The 16,177-nt window shown below is 36.6% G+C and overlaps 1 protein-coding gene across 1 annotated transcript; it reads left to right on the top strand.

The window, feature by feature from the left end:
- The first annotated feature begins 150 nt into the window (after positions 1-150).
- Positions 151-15,291, top strand: riok3 (RIO kinase 3 (yeast)). The gene is made up of 13 exons (XM_026947264.3): positions 151-402; positions 4,208-4,320; positions 5,340-5,482; positions 5,789-5,896; positions 6,970-7,079; positions 7,299-7,442; positions 8,840-8,967; positions 10,327-10,509; positions 11,799-11,958; positions 13,604-13,684; positions 13,784-13,873; positions 14,039-14,146; positions 14,696-15,291. Exons 1-13 carry the CDS (start codon positions 367-369, stop codon positions 14,801-14,803), a joined length of 1,512 nt encoding a protein of 503 aa, XP_026803065.1. The 5' UTR covers positions 151-366; the 3' UTR covers positions 14,804-15,291.
- The last annotated feature ends 886 nt before the right edge of the window (positions 15,292-16,177 follow it).

The following is a 16,177-nucleotide window of genomic DNA, read 5'->3' as shown; positions in this document are numbered from 1 at the left end:
TTTTATACTATTATATAATTAATAAATACTATACTCTGTAAAATGGTAATACAGCAAATATTTTTTAATAGCAAAGCACGTAGGATGACTTTCACTTTGAAGAGTTGTTGCTTGGCCGGCTCCCGGGGTTAAAGACGGCTGATCGCAACAAGCGGTGGCTGAAACTCAACACGAAAACAGCGAGTGAGCACTGCTCTCTTATTGGCAGGTTTTAAGTTCAGGTTTTTAACAGATATACGAACCTAGTGAACACCATTTGTGTGGTGACAAACTAGTATAAGCTCTTTCTCGACTGTTAATTAAGTAATTTATTTGAGCTTTCTTCAGTTTGCTAAGTGTCGCCTATCTCCATCGTAAGCTGCCATTATGGATCAGGTTGACGTAGTCGCAGAAGAAATAAAGGTGGGTCTTCCTTATTACGTAACTAATACGGTAACCTAAGTAAGCGTTAATGTTGGTGTTAATTAGCCACTTTACCTAGCAATAATATGTGGATGTCCAGGCTGTAATACACTAACTAACCTTATGCTGCCTTCACGTGCTACCGGAATTATCGTTAATACGGAGATAATTTTGATACCGGAGTTTCCGAGATGGGAGGAGTCCTAAACTGTCAACATGGCGGAGGAGAGGACGGTTTCTGTACTGAATGAGAGATTTTGTTCATTTTTCTAAATGCAGCTAATTGTTAGCGCTTGCCGTTTTGCTCATATTCATTTATATACTATATCAGCAACCATTCTATACATGATGTACGTTTGTACACCGTTTAAAATAGCTTGTATTTGACCAAATACAATCGTATTATCGTCAGCAATATGTACTACTAAGTACGTTATATGTGTTATGGTGTCAAAATAAAAGGAAAAGCACAAAAGGAATATGTATGAATGACAACTGGTGTCGTCCATGTTTCATGTCCTTTCCGACGACAGAGCACGTGAACACGACATGCTCGTAATCACCACGTCACAAGTGGAAAGTAGGAGAATGACGCACGTGAAGGCAGCGTTAGTTATAATGGTGATGATTTCCTTGGGTTTAAAGGATTACAGATCTTAAGTGTGAAGGTATTATGTACACCTTTCTTTCACTTTAACATGTCCAGTGAAAGGTTTGAAAATAAGTGAACTTGTCATGTCTTACTGCTCTCACTTGTTTTTTTATATATAAAAATATAAATATATCTATACACACACACACACACACACACACAATTATATATATATATATATATATATATATATATATATATATATATATATATATATATATATATATATATGGTAATTTATATTTGTTTATTTTTCGTCCTTACTGTCATGCCACTGCAACACTTTAATTTCGACATGAGGGATTAATAAAAGTATATTATCTTGTTTGGACATTGACCCACAGTAATAAAGTGACATCATCTTCAAGACCGGTTGCTCAACGACAGATTCCCATGTAATTAATTACAGCATGAATGCGTTTGTTAAGGTTTTGGTTGTCATTTCGTCCACCACAACATTAATATGTCGTTGATAATGTTATGTCGACAAAGACGACATTAACAGCAACAACAAAAAAATGCAGACATGCTTAAAGAATAAACATGGAGTGCTTAAAGCTAGTCAATTATGAGTTGTACAATTAATAATAGTTCATACAAAACATTATACACTCACTGAGCACTTTATTAGGAACACCGACGCACCTACTCATTCATGCAATTATCTAATCAGCCAATCATGTGGCAGCAGAGGAATGCATGAAATCATACAGATACGGTCCAGCAGCTTAGGCTAATGTTTACATCAACCATCAGAATGGGGAAAAAATGTGGTTTCAGTGATTCTGACCGTGGAATGATTGTTGGTGCCAGGCAGGCTGATTTGAGTATTACTATAACTGCTGATCTGGGATTTTCACACACACCAGTCTCTAGAGTTTACTCAGAATGGTGCAATAAAGAAAAAACATCCTGTGAGTGGCAGTTCTGTGGATGGAAACACCTTGTTGATGAGAGAGGTCAACAGAGAATGACCAGACTGATTTGAGCCACAATTGTACAGAGTGGTTATCTCAGAATGTATGATATGTTGAACTTTGATGTGGATGCGCTACGACAGCAGAAGACCACGTCGGGTTCTGCTTCTGTCATCCAAGAACAGAAAGCTGAGGCTGCAATGGGCAGAGGTTCACCAAAAATGGACACTTGAAAACTGGAAAAATGTAGCCTGGTCTGATGAATCTTGATTTCTGCTGAGGCACACAGATGGTAGGGTGAGAATTTGGTGCCAACAGCATGAATCCATGGGCCCAAGAAATGAAACATGAATAGCTTATTTTTAAAATGTTAAATAAAAATGCAAACCAGCTCTGCTAATGTATTCAGTATTTAAACATATTTAAATGCCCACTCACCTGTCAATCACCCTTCCATACAATGCAGTTTTAAGACATTAGTAGAAGTGATCTATATTTTTATTTAACATGCTTTGTTGTTTGTAATTTTAGAAAGTATTGTTTACATTTTGTTTAAGTGCATTTTATTTGTTGGAAAAGATACTTTGGCACAAATGGTCTGGTTTGCTGAATCTATGTGCTAATCAGTAATTGGATTTTTGATAATGACCTAATTGGTAAAAACATAGCTGTCATTGGCCAATCAGATTTCAGCAGGCATTTGATGGGTTTACCATTGAGCTGTTGCCACAAAACTTGGTTTAGGTAGGAACGCACTAGTATCTAACGCAGTCTCACTAAAATTGGCCACTGAGGGGTGCTGTTCAGGTTTTTGCACACAAAAGCAAGCATATATTTTGGAAAGTTACAAGATTTTTGTCCTATGTTGACTAGATGTTGATCGATAGTGGATTTTACAGATACCGATAACTAACAGTACCTGCCGATAATCGATTAATCAACTGATAGTTTTTAAAATCGAGACCAAATGAAAACATAACACACAACGAAAAATATTGCTGAACTTTATTACAAAAATAAACAGTACTGGCTGTACAATGAAAATGTACTGTACTTTTTAAAATTAAATAAATATTATTTATTATTTAACTATTAATAAATATTAAAGTAAATAAAAAATATGTCCGAACTGAACCAGCTCGAATGTGTGTGTTTTAGCTGTAACCTAGAAACATGGCATGTAATTTTCATAGGTGACACTTTACAATTAAGCCCCATTTATTAGCATTAGTTAATGCATTAACTTACATGAACTAACAATATGCAATATATTTTTTTCAGCGTTTATTAATATTCATACCTTTTTGTTGTTGATGTTTTAAATCCGCATCTGAAGTATCCCGCTCTGTGCAGAGTATAGTCTTGTTTCAAAACAAGCACTTTTATTTAGCTTCTAGAGGCTGCTGTTATACTGTATAATGACAATGGACCCTTCTGAGCCACTCCCACAGCGGACGCAACTGGGAAAAACTATCGGTGTGGATTTTCGCAGATAACCGATAGTTCCAGCAACCGATCAAACGGTCGACCTCTAATGTTGACAAAAATGGTGTCAAAACGCTCAAGAGAGTGTCCATCCATCCATCCATTTTCTGTACCGCTTATCCTACACAGGGTTTGAGGAGCCTGGAGCCTATCCCAGGGGACACCCTGGACGGGGTGCCAACCCCTTCGCAGGGCATAATCACGCAAACACCCCATGGACAATTTGGAAATGCCAGTCAGCCTACAATGCATGTCTTTGGACTAGGGAAGGAAACCGGAGTCCCCGGAAACCCGCGAAGCGCGGGGAGAACATGCAAACTCCACGCACACAGGGCGGAGACAGGAATCGACCCCCCAACCCCGGACGTGTGAGGCAAACGTGCTAACCACCAAGCCACTAAAACCAATCAGTCCACGTGTGGCATAGCCGGTTTACTCAAATAGCTGGAATTCATTATTGTTGGTGGTGGTGGTTGTTGTTATTATTATTATTATTATTATTATTATTATTATTACTTTATTTAGGAGCCTACGCATCCTGTTTTAAATGCATGTTTTCTTATTATTATTACAATTATAATACTTCCACATGGGAATGGCAGTCTTTTTTTATTAAACGTTTAAAAGTTTTTATTAAATTTGTCAGAGCAGTCTTGGTGTACTCTTTGCAATAGGTTTAAAATAATATCTTTTCATATGCAATGTTGTAATACTTGATCTATTTCTTTCTGTCTTTCTTTTTTTTTTTAAGAGCCCATGGGGTACTGTAAATGTGACTGCAACCACTTCCCTGACAGATGTAATGAGTGAACAGCTGGCCAAGCAGCTAGATGAGGAATGCAACCCCTTCCTCACCTGCACTGAGTGAGTCTAAGATCCATAGGTCTTTTTATTGGTCTACTTTACTCTAGTAGCATTTTATGCTGCTTTAGCACTGGCTCTCTTCTACAGAGCCTAACCTTGGGCCTCATTTATCAGTCTTTTAGTACAGTTGTGTTTAAATTTTTGCTGAACAAAAATTTTCTGCCAGATTTACAAAGGTTTGGAAACGCTGATTTTCCTCATACTTGTGTATGTATTTTTATCACCTGTAAAGTCACACAGCTCATTTGCCTTAAGTCATGCCCACAAAATTCCATAAAAGGTCAAGCGGACAGAGCGCTGGAAACATGCACGATGACCGCACAGACCGATCGTCCTGTCCTCCATTTATACGGCGGCACGTCATAATTGAATGACTAGTTTTGTTTATTCTATTTAATGGGTTTGCTTGCTTTCTTTTTTTTCAGGATATTATTTAATCAATGCCAATAATATAAAATGTCTTTTTATAGTTTCTCGATGGTATAGCATAATTCTAGTAACCTAGCATGAGGATGTGTTATGGATAGAGACTACAAAGCACTTCTAGTAGCTCTGGATAAGGGCGTTTGCTAAATTCTGTAAACGTAAATAGGTAAGCAGTTTTTATTATGTATAATCCATACATAAATGTGCAGTCATCCATGCAGATTATTTGATTTGTAGCTGAAGAAGTTGAGGTTAACATTACTTAGTTTTCTTATGCATAAATTCACTCAGGAGCATGAGTAGAATATGAACGTTTTCATGAAATTAAGGGATTATAATGAAAACCAAATTTTCGTTATGAGTGAATTATGAATAAATCTGTTTATATCCAGCTTGATAAATGAGGCTCATTGACATCAATCATAAATCCTGTAATGCTGCTAAAATCAGTAGAACACTGCAAGCTAAGTCAGAAGAGTGGTATAGAGACTCTGATATGTCTTACATTTCTGACAGTTATATGGACATATGTAACCCAGAATCATCTCCAAATTAACATGCTTGCTTGATAGTTAAAGTTTCGTTCTTTTCAGTGAGTTGGACCTTGCCAGTATACAGCAGGATACGGATACATCCAGTGACCTGATGTTGGCTCAGATGCTTCAGATGGAGTTTGACAGGGAGTTTGACACACAGTTGCGCAGAGAAGAAAAGAAATTCAATGGAGAGAGCAAAGGTAAATCTTTCTTGAATCCATATATTGACCAGTGACTGATCAACGCTAACAATAAGCCACAGTTCTGCAGAGGACATCTATTTATTAGTCAAAGTCTGCATGTTTATCACGCAGTACATATTCTGTATGAAAAGACAAGAGCGAGCGTGTGGGAGTTTAGTTTCTCCGATTTTAATAAATGAATTGAACCTTTCTTCAGTTGCCTAAATGGAAAAAAATGTAATTTATCATCTAATTTCATTACAACCTCTTTTCTAGCACAATGTTGTTAAGTACTTAAGTTAATAAATTATTGGTCTTGTCTAGTGTCGATTTCCTTTGAAAACTACCGCATGGTTCACCCATTTGAGGATAGTGACAGCTCTGATGACGAAGTAGATTGGCAGGACACGCGCCATGACCCTTACCGCCTTGGTGAGTGTTAGTTTTTCATGGATCAACAATTCATTGCTTGGCTGAAGAGATGTGGCCTTACCTAGACATGCACTGTTCTTTGTGTAAAATCAGTATTCCTGTAACTTCATGCTACTCATGTAGATCATAAGCTACTGCCCGCTGAACAACAAATCTAGGACTATACTGTTCATTTATTTAGGAAGCATACTTGCAAAGAGATCCAGACTTGGAAGCTTTAATCACTTCTTATTGTTAAGCTGCATATTTTGTTGTGATAGGATATCCTGCAATAAAAAACTATAGCCAAATGAAATATAATCTAAATCATTGTAGGTATTAAGATATTTAGGTTAATATGACCAAACAAATTTTGTGCGTATGGTAATTGCTGTGGTGGTGGGTGGGGCATGCCTGGAAACAAGGAACTGTAACTGTAATTATGAATATATGGTAGAGTCCATGAAAATGAATAAATAGCACAGGCATTTTCAAAGTAGCACATTTTAACAGTAGTTATGTACATGCTGTTTAGCTTTTGAAATATTACCAAAATCATAGTCAGCTCATCACTAAAATTCTGTGATGGTCATTGTAGTGGGCGGACTTTAATTTTAGAATTTGAAGAGGCAGGGTGTGACTTGAGGGACGAGCTGAGAAAATGATAGCTGTACACCTTGCATTAATCCCAGTGCCTTTTTTGTTTACTTTCTTCTCATTGTGAGTAGGGTGTTGGTGAGCAGTTGTGTGTAAATGTCACTGAAAGCGAGAGCAAGTTGGAAGAATTCAGTGTTTGTTTTGTCTGTTTTTAATTTGTTCTTCCATCTGCCCAACAGGCAAACTGTGTGAGCCAATTAAATAAAAGCGCAAAATCAAAACTTAACCTGGGTCTGATGCGTTCTCCAGCCAGAGTGCTGATAACTTTAGTTGTCATCATTATCGTACTAGCCTGTAATGTACCAAAGTGCAATACTGAATAGATATATTATGTATTCCTCTTTTCAGTGTTTGAGTCTACAAAGTGAGATGACACTGTACTGTCACTTTTGGGAAACTAAACCCCATATGGCCTTGATATTATGTCTGATTAACAGAAAAGCCAACCACTACACCAAAGAAGGGTTTTGCAGGGAAAGGCAAGAACATTACCACGAAACATGATGAAGAGGTTTGCGGACGGAAAAACACTGCACGCATGGATAATGTAAGTTAGTTTACTCTTACTATATTTAGAATATACAGAATAGGTCAAGACAGTCAATAGGTTCCAACAGTCTTGCTGCTTTTCCTAATTTCGAATAATAGTAATTATTGTAGTGTAACATTTTATTAGACAGTATATTTGTTTCCATTTTCTGGTTTTCTTCCTTACTCTGCTTAAGTATTCCTTCTCAGATGTCCCCTGTTTCTTTATGTTGCACAGTTTGCCCCAGAGGTGCATGTAGGTGATGGGATAAGCATGGACCTGAAGTTGTCAAATCATGTGTACAATGCTCTGAAAAGACATTGTCAAACTGAGCAGAGACGGAGTGCCCGACTTCATGAGAAAAAGGAGCACTCAACTGCTGTGAGTCCTATTCAGTAATGGAGAGTATATTCAGAGATGAAAAATTATCAGTATTCACCAGATATTTACACTATTTTATGATGTGTATTTACACTGATTGTCTCCAATCTGTCGAATCTGTCTTTGGGTTGCATTAACCAAGAATTTCTCATCATTTACTGAATTTTAAAGCATTGGTGAAAAAGTCTAACAGTCATGTAATTTTGAGGGATATAAAATAAGGCATTCAATTTAGGTGTGCTTGGTATTCGTCTTCCACTGTAGACATAGAACATCAAAACCATTCTAGTAGCGCTTTACCAGCAGAAAATCCATCTGCATGTTCTCATTTATTACCAATGGCAGAACTGCGCACCTCTGTGTTTACGAATAAAGAAGCGTTAAGTGGTAGCGTTTCAAATCTTCATGCGAGGTAGTGAACAATTGCAGCAAATACAGCTTGTAATCATTGCAGTGTCCCTAAATACACAAATAATTCAAGCAAACATCTGTACTTGAGCGGTCACTCATTTCCCACCAATGGATGTCACACACATTTCACAGGTGAATAATTTATGCTGGTTCAGGTGTTTTGTCCAGTCTTTTAAATATACAGCATATGCCAAAATTATGTGGACATCTGACCATCACACCCATATGTGGGCCTTCCCCAAACTGTTGCCCCAAAGTTTCTAGACACAATTGTCTAGAATGCCTTAGTACGCTGTAGCTTTAAGATGTCTCTTCACTGGAACCTAAGAGGCCTAGCTCAAACCTCTTCCAGCATGGGAATGCCCCTGTGCACAAAGCAAGCCCCAAAAAGACATGGCATGCCAAGGTTGGCTTGGAAGAACTCAAGTAGCTTGCACAGAGCCTGACCTCAAACCCACTGATCACTTTTAGGATGAACTGGAATGCCTCCTTGTCCAACATGAATGCCTGACCTCACTAATGCTCTTGTTGTTGAATGGGCATAAATCCACACAGCCATTTTCCAAAGTCTAGTGAAAAGCCTTCCCAGAAAAGTTGAGATTATAACAGCAAAGGGGGACTAAATCTGGAATGGGATGTTCAGAAAGCACACATGGGTGTGATTGGTCAGGTGTCCATGTACTTTAGGTCATGTAGTGTATTTTTTTTTTTTTTTTTTTTTTTTTTGAATAGTAGTTCAATGTACTTTATAACAAAAGGTAAGCATTATAGGCAGGTTTTATCTAGTGTTTTATTTAGCCTCGCATTTGTGACAGCAATAAAAAATAAGGATGTTTTAAAGGTAATTGACTAATTAAATTCAAAAATAAGCAATAAAAAAGTAATTGCATTATATCTGTATAAACTGTAAAACCTAGTTTTCTAAAATTTTCTAAAATTTTACATTTACAGATGATTTGATAAATTTTAATTGTTTCCATCCACAGGAGCAAGCAGTGGACTCCAAGACCAGATTGCTCATGTACAAAATGGTGAATGCAGGAATCCTGGAGAACATTAATGGATGTATCAGCACAGGGAAAGAGTCTGTGGTGTTTCATGCTGATGGAGGGAGGTGAGTGCAGGCTCTGTATGTGAAAGACAAGTACCCAGGTTTAGAGCAGAGGTTCCCAAACTACATGTTGCTTTATTTACAAATGGGGTTGCAAGAGAAACTTTCAATTTCCTCTTTTGTTTCAGTCATTTATTTTACAAATTATTATTACAGATATTGAAGATGGATTTTGTGTGCTAATATTTTGAAATGTTTCTGTAAGCCACATTCAGACAAGCCGCGTATAAACAATGGTACATACATATGGTACATTTTTTTTCACTATTTTGACACTTCACTAGCATAGTTCAGCAGTAAAAACTGACAAATTTCCCTATCCATCTACCGCTGTTAAACAAACTGTTGTATCTTAAATCACATACTTGTGCACTTTTCTTGACTGTTATTGAGTACTAACACTAACCAGTTTTCCTATTACAGTTAGTGTTTTTTTAAAAAAAACTTTTCATGAAGCCTTTAAACCTACTAAAATGTCTTTTTTGCCTACCAGCCTTCTAGATTTTCTACACTATTAAATACTTTTAAATGTAAAGAGTTTTTGACTCTCAGGCGCAGCCCAGACATTTATCACAATAGCAGCAGAAAGTTTTAAGAGACAAAGGTTGTTAGTGTGTATAATATTGCTGTGCATAAAATTGTTAAATATGTTACAAATAACTGGGAAACCAAACAGACAGGGATGTTTTGGCTCTGACATGCCATCTAGTGAACATCACTTTTAAATCATCTGGATATAGAGTTGGGTCCATAAATATTTGGATTTGGAAAACATTGTTATTTTATCTGGGGGGTACGGTGGTGGTTCAATTCCCGCCTCCGCCCTGTGTGCGCAGAGTTCGCATGTTCTCCTCCGGGTACTCCAGTTTTCTCCCCCAGTCCGGAGACATTCATTGTAGGCTGTTTGGTATTTTCAAATTGTCCACAGTGTGCAAATGTGTGTGCGATGCCTTGCAATTGGTTGGCCCCATCCATCCAACCAGGCAAAAGATGAGGATGGAGAAGGGAAAGAACTATGTAGGAAGGGAAGCATGCCACCTCATCTTATGGCTGCCAGTGGAACTGGTTCCCTTTTATTTATTGATATGACTACTGACAATATCAGCAGGATGAATTCTGAAGTGTGTAGGGCTATATTATACATATTATTATTATATATATGTTATACAAAATATCTGTTTTGACAAATGACTAATGATGATTCATGAGTGCAGTTGTAAAAAATTGTTTCAGTTTTGTTGTTAAATACCTATTTAACAAAGACCAGTTTTGATTCACTTGTAAATGTTTAAAAGAAAGTTAATATCTGATTTGTTTATACATTGAAAAATGGTTGTAATGTTGCTCTAAATGATCTCTTAGCTTTGAGGAGATGCTAATTCCAGAGGAGTGTGTCCTCAAGGTCTTCAAGACTACATTGAATGAATTCAAGAACCGGGACAAATACATTAAGGATGACTACCGCTTTAAAGACCGTTTCAGTAAGCTGAATCCTCGTAAGATCATCCATCTGTGGGCTGAAAAGGAGATGCACAACCTGGCCAGGTAAGACTCTAGCACCCTTGTACTATTTTTGAGTATTATATCTGCTACTATCCTTAAACTTCAATTTAATACTGTTGTTCAATATTACATATTAAATTTATAGTGCTGTCAGGTCCATAAATGTTTGGGCATTGGCAAAGATATTGTTATTTTAGCTGTCTACCACAGTATATTGAATAATAGTGAAATAATATATATGTGCAGACTTTCAGGTTTAATTTAAGGGTATTTGCACCCATAAATTAATTGTGCCTAGGGTGAACGCTGTAGGAATTACAGCACTTCTTATATGTGGTCCCCCCTTTCTAAGGGACTAAAAGTAATTGGACATAGTAGCATAAATATAAATTAAAATAAATATAAATTCCTGATATCTGGAACCCACAGACATCACCACAGGCTGGGTTTCTTTCCTGGTGATGCTCTGCCAGGCCTTTACTGCAGCATGTCTTCAGTTCCTATTTGTTCATGGGTCGTTGTACCTTCAGTATTTGAAATGCATGCTCAATTGGATTCAGGTCAGGTGATTGACTTGGCCATTGCACTTCTTTGCCTTAAAAATTCTTTTTGAAGCATTTGGCTGAATCTGAGTAGTTAATATAGCCATATACACATCAGAATTCATCCTGCTGCTTTTGTGATCGGTTACATCAATAAATTCATGGGAACCAGTTCCACTGGCAACCATATATGTCTATGCCATAAGATGAGGTGGTATGCTTCGGATCATAAGCAGTTCCTTCCCTTCTCCCTACTCTTCTCTTCCCATGATTCTGGTACAAGTTCATCTTTGTATCATCTGTCTGTACGATGAACTGTCCAGGATTTTTTAAAGATGTTTTTGCTTAAATCAAATCTGATCTTCCTGTTTTTCAGGCTTACCAATGTTTTATATCTTGTGGTAAACCCCCTGTATTTACTCTGGTGAAGTCTCTCTTGATTGTTGACAGATATGTCTATGTCGTGGAGGGTGTTCTTGATCTGGCCAACTGTTGTGGACGGTTTTTTTACAGCATTAGATTCCAAATGCAAATTCCATGCTTGAAATCAAATCTAGACCTATTGTCTGCTTACTTATTGGCCCATTAAAAAGGGGAGGGTGGCATATATAGTAAGTGCTGTAATTCCTACACCATCCACCAGAATTGGATGTAAACTCTCTCAAAGTAATGTCAAATTAAATTAATTTCAACACTGATATATTGTGTAGCTAAAATAACAATAACTTTGTCAATGTCCATAATATTTATGCACCTGACTATATGTCTTTCTCTTGGATACATACACAGGATGAAGAAAGCTGGGATTCCCTGCCCAGAAGTGGTGATTCTGAAGAAGCATATTCTTGTGATGTCTTTTATTGGTCAGAACCAAGTGCCAGCTCCTAAGATAAAAGATGCCATGCTGACTTCTGAGGACTTGAAGAAGGCATATTACCAAGTACTGCAGGTATACTTTCTTTTCAATTAACTGTAGTTAGGACATTTTCCATTTATTTGTTGTAAATTACTTTTGCTTTTTGTTTTTTTTTTTTCAGAAAGATGTAGAAAACAACTCCCCTTAATAAACTATTCAAAATAAGTTGGCTGCTATTTTAATACTGATAGCTAATAGTCTCTTAGTCAACACTTTCTGCATAAGTAACGGCAAACTGATTTTTAATGAGTTTCTGTCATTCAGACACACAAGACACATGAAAATATTAAACAAAATAATGGAGTCAATGACGTTTATTTGCATGGTCAAATCTGATTGTGAAACAAGTGTACGCACATTCCACCAACAGTTTTGTTATTCATCAGTTTCATCACTGGACCATCTGTATCAAACTTGTGTCTGGTCAGAGTGTGTATAAAGTTGAGCATAACATTTCAACAACCTAAAAAATGCTTGATTCAACCAAATCATCAAATAAATATATATTATTAATTAATGTACACGTTTGACACATGTGATATAGGTGTATACTGGTGTTATTGGTCATGAAGAAAATGTTCTTAATAAATGAAAAAAAAAAAAAAAAAAAACAGGTTTAAAAAATTTCAGCCTGGTTTAAGAAATGTTGTTCTGACAAATGTATTTAAGATGTGTATTGACTTTTTCTAGCCATGTGGAGAAGTTTGGTATTTTTGCGGTGGTTAGGAAATCATCACTGAGTGTGTTTGGGAGTGTTTGGTTAGGGAGAGTGAAAGCTTGGTGATCATTTTACAAGATCACAAATTCACAGAGTTGCTGCTATTGCTGGGATTTTAAGCAAGAGTGGTGTTTGATTCCTGGGCTGATGAATGGTAGCTCTGAAGTTCTAATTTCTTTGCATAGTGTTTCTTCTGCTTCTAACCATAGTCTGATTAGGCTTTATCCATCTGATTATATATTGAAGTTGGTTGGTGAAGATGTATTATTTGAAGTTTACGGATTCAAAGCCTCCATGAATTTTGGATCTTTGTAGGTGTTTAATTGTATTCAGGGTAGTTTGTTTTTCCTGTAGAATTTACAGATGATAGTCAAGTTACATAAACCAGGTAGAGGGTGGTTGAATTGGGATCATTGTAAACAAGCCATTTATTTTTGCTAGTATTGTCATTTTTAATCAAAATTCTGCCTGTGAGAGAGAGGGGAAGGTTTATCCGGGATTGGCGGTCATAGGTTATAGTATTCAGTAATGGATTAAAGTGGGATTTGTGTAGTTCTTACAGCTGGGAGGAGATACCATATCATGAAGGTAACATATTCTGATGGTTCACTTCTGAGACAGTAATGGACAGCACTCATAAATAGTGCTAATATCATTCTTTATGATTCTCTGTGAGAATCACTCAAAGTTCTGAAAATGTTTTCTACTGAAGAAGAGAACAACACAAAGAACATGGGACACTCCCCATCCCTCCCACTTCCGCTACCCAAGCCTCTCTGAGAGATTTCTGTTGTTGCAAGTTCCCCAGGAGAAAATGTGTGCTGGAAAAATGCCACAGGGTGTCCGCACATCCCCTTTTCACTACTACTGACACATTGCTCTAATGATATGGCTTACAGGTGGTGATCAATCAAAATAGTTATTTGTAGGGCACTGTAGTTGACTTCTTTTTCTCCATAGATGATGCAACAGCTTTTTCAACAGTGTAACCTTGTTCATGCTGACCTGAGTGAATATAATATGCTGTGGCATGGTGGACAGGTGGGGAAATTTCCAGTCATTTTCACTTTCAATTCTGTCCATTTTAAAATGCTTACTTAATTATTGTAAATTATTAGTATTAGTATATTTCTTTTATAGGTATGGTTAATTGATGTGAGCCAGTCTGTTGAGCCCGCTCACCCTCATGGTCTGGAGTTTCTATTCCGGGACTGCAGGAATGTAACCACAGTAAGTGTCTCCCTACATAATGTTATAGTGGCCAGTTACAGTTTTTATTTCTACATATTCAAGCTTATCATAACTTTTACAACATTCTTAATTGATTCAGCTAGGGCATTCACAGTGGTAAATAATTGCAGTAATTTATTCACATGCCTTTTTCCTTTTCTCAAGTTTTTCCAGAAAGCTGGAGTAACAGAAGCTATGAATGTGTATGATCTGTTTAACACTGTGTCTGGACTGAAAATCAGGAGTGACAATGAGGCAGATTTCTTAGCCCAGGTAAATGTGCAATGTTTAAACTGTTAAAACTTGAGCTTTTTTTAAAAAAACTCTACTCAAGTACTATGTTTTTGGTGTAGACCAACGTTTTCCACATCAATCCATATAGAATTAATGGAACTGGTAGATTTAGAAAAAAAAAATTAAACTCTTAACATAGTGATGTGGCATTTTATCACTGTCTCCATTGCCTTGTGAGCTTTGCAGTACCTGGGTACCCATGCTCAATTTGGATACTCTTATTGCCCAGGTACCATGCGAGTCGAGCTGGAACTGGCAAAAATCTTCTAGCAGGTTTAAAGCCAACATCAGTGTTAAACAGCAGTTTCACTGAGTAAAATCTGCCGCCATCTATTTAGGGCACATACCAAATTTATGGAAGGAGTCTCACTTTGATTGCATGCTACATAGGATTTAACATAATGGAGCTGTACACACTACCTATTTAGATATTTCTGTATGTTCACTAGTAATTAAAGTATCGTAATGCTTGACTTTGTTTGGGTATGTGGGCAACTATTAAGTAAATGTTTACTCCTATCCTTACAGATTCAGGAACTGGAGAAGATGAATGAGGACCATGTCCAAAAGCGAAGCAAGAAAGCCTGTACCAATACATGTGAGAATGGCCCACCCCTGTTAAATGAGGATGATTAACCATAAGATAATACCCAGAAAAGGCAGGTCAAATCACAAGTTGAGAGGGGTAAAATGAGAGGATGTTTGAGTGCATTATACAGCATTTTTGCTGGATAGGTAGCTGAAACACCCATCTTTACCCACCTTCTTTTGATGGATTGCTTCAAATAGCAAGTAAATGGTGTATTAATATGTCAACTATATTAGTACATGGCAGAATCAGAATGAGCACAACCTGTTGTTGATCAGTGTTGCAATATGGGTTAATAATGGGACAGAATGACATGCGTACAACTAGATTAGTAAATATGGCATGGTGTCATATTTTTCTCTCTACATGAAATAGTAGTTAGCATGGATTGAATGCTTATTTAAAGCATTTGTTCTGTGCTGAACATGCTTGAAATGTTGATGTGTTCTGATTTTTGTGGCTTTGTTGCTCTATGCTGGCTTCATGTGATCTTTAAAACTCATGGAGAAAATTAATAAAAGTTGAACTTGGTAAATGGAATGTGATTAATCAAATGTTTAAACACACATGTTACTAGAAGGTTACTATCTATGCCTTATGAATCCATAACTAGTGATGGCATGATGAAGACTCTTGAAGCTTTCCAGCCAACTGAAGCTTCAAGTATCTATTTGGAAGTTCAAAAATCCTTCATGACTTCTGCATTTTAGTGCAGTATAATGGATGTAGGCATCATATCTCTATTACTGTGACATTTTCTTTGATTTCAGTTCTTCAAACACACCTGAAAACATGATTAGTAGTATTATTACATCACCAAAAAATATAACTTACTTCCATGTGGATAACTCCAGTTGCACTGCATTGGTGTAACAGAATTATCAGAGTTGTTGTTATTATTATTATTATTATTATTATTATCATTATTATTGATTTATTTAGCCAATATATTAAAAAAAACTTCTGTTAATAAATAAACAAATAGTCAGATATTGTGTACCTTTAAATACTGACAGTTTGTGAAACTTGTCTCCAGTGTTAATATTAGCAAACCTGTTCTTTCATGTCAATCACTTCCCATAACAGGACCATGTGTGTTTAGCACAGACTTTTTTAACTACTTATTTTAAGTTACAAAAAGTATGGATCATCTTTTTGTATCATCGATTAAAATTGATGGGTAAACTAAGTTAAACTTGTCAGACTGATATGCATACAAGCAATGGTAGCTGGGAGGGTAAAAAGGTAAACTTATTAGTTTAGTAACATGGATTGATGGTTTTAAACTCATCACTTTTTCTGTACTTTTAGCAATTAGAAAAGTTCCAAGTCACTTGTAGCCCATGTACAGAAATGAATGAGTATATGTAGAACTACACTAAGCCAAAATGTGATAACAGTCTGTCAAACCATGGAACATA

Source organism: Pangasianodon hypophthalmus, chromosome 1, assembly GCF_027358585.1.
Source record: "Pangasianodon hypophthalmus isolate fPanHyp1 chromosome 1, fPanHyp1.pri, whole genome shotgun sequence".
In the NCBI taxonomy this organism is placed as follows: domain Eukaryota; kingdom Metazoa; phylum Chordata; class Actinopteri; order Siluriformes; family Pangasiidae; genus Pangasianodon; species Pangasianodon hypophthalmus.
The sequence above is the reverse complement of the archived record's forward strand: the minus strand, read 5'-3'. Positions and strand labels throughout refer to the sequence as shown.

Bases quoted from the DNA above. Each gene is read 5' to 3' on its own strand.
- riok3 (XM_026947264.3), top strand. From the start codon at position 367: ATGGATCAGGTTGACGTAGTCGCAGAAGAAATAAAG. The intron at 403-4,207 runs GTGGGTCTTCCT...TTTTTTTTTAAG, and splicing joins TAGTCGCAGAAGAAATAAAG to AGCCCATGGGGTACTGTAAA. The intron at 13,874-14,038 runs GTAAGTGTCTCC...CCTTTTCTCAAG, and splicing joins ACTGCAGGAATGTAACCACA to TTTTTCCAGAAAGCTGGAGT.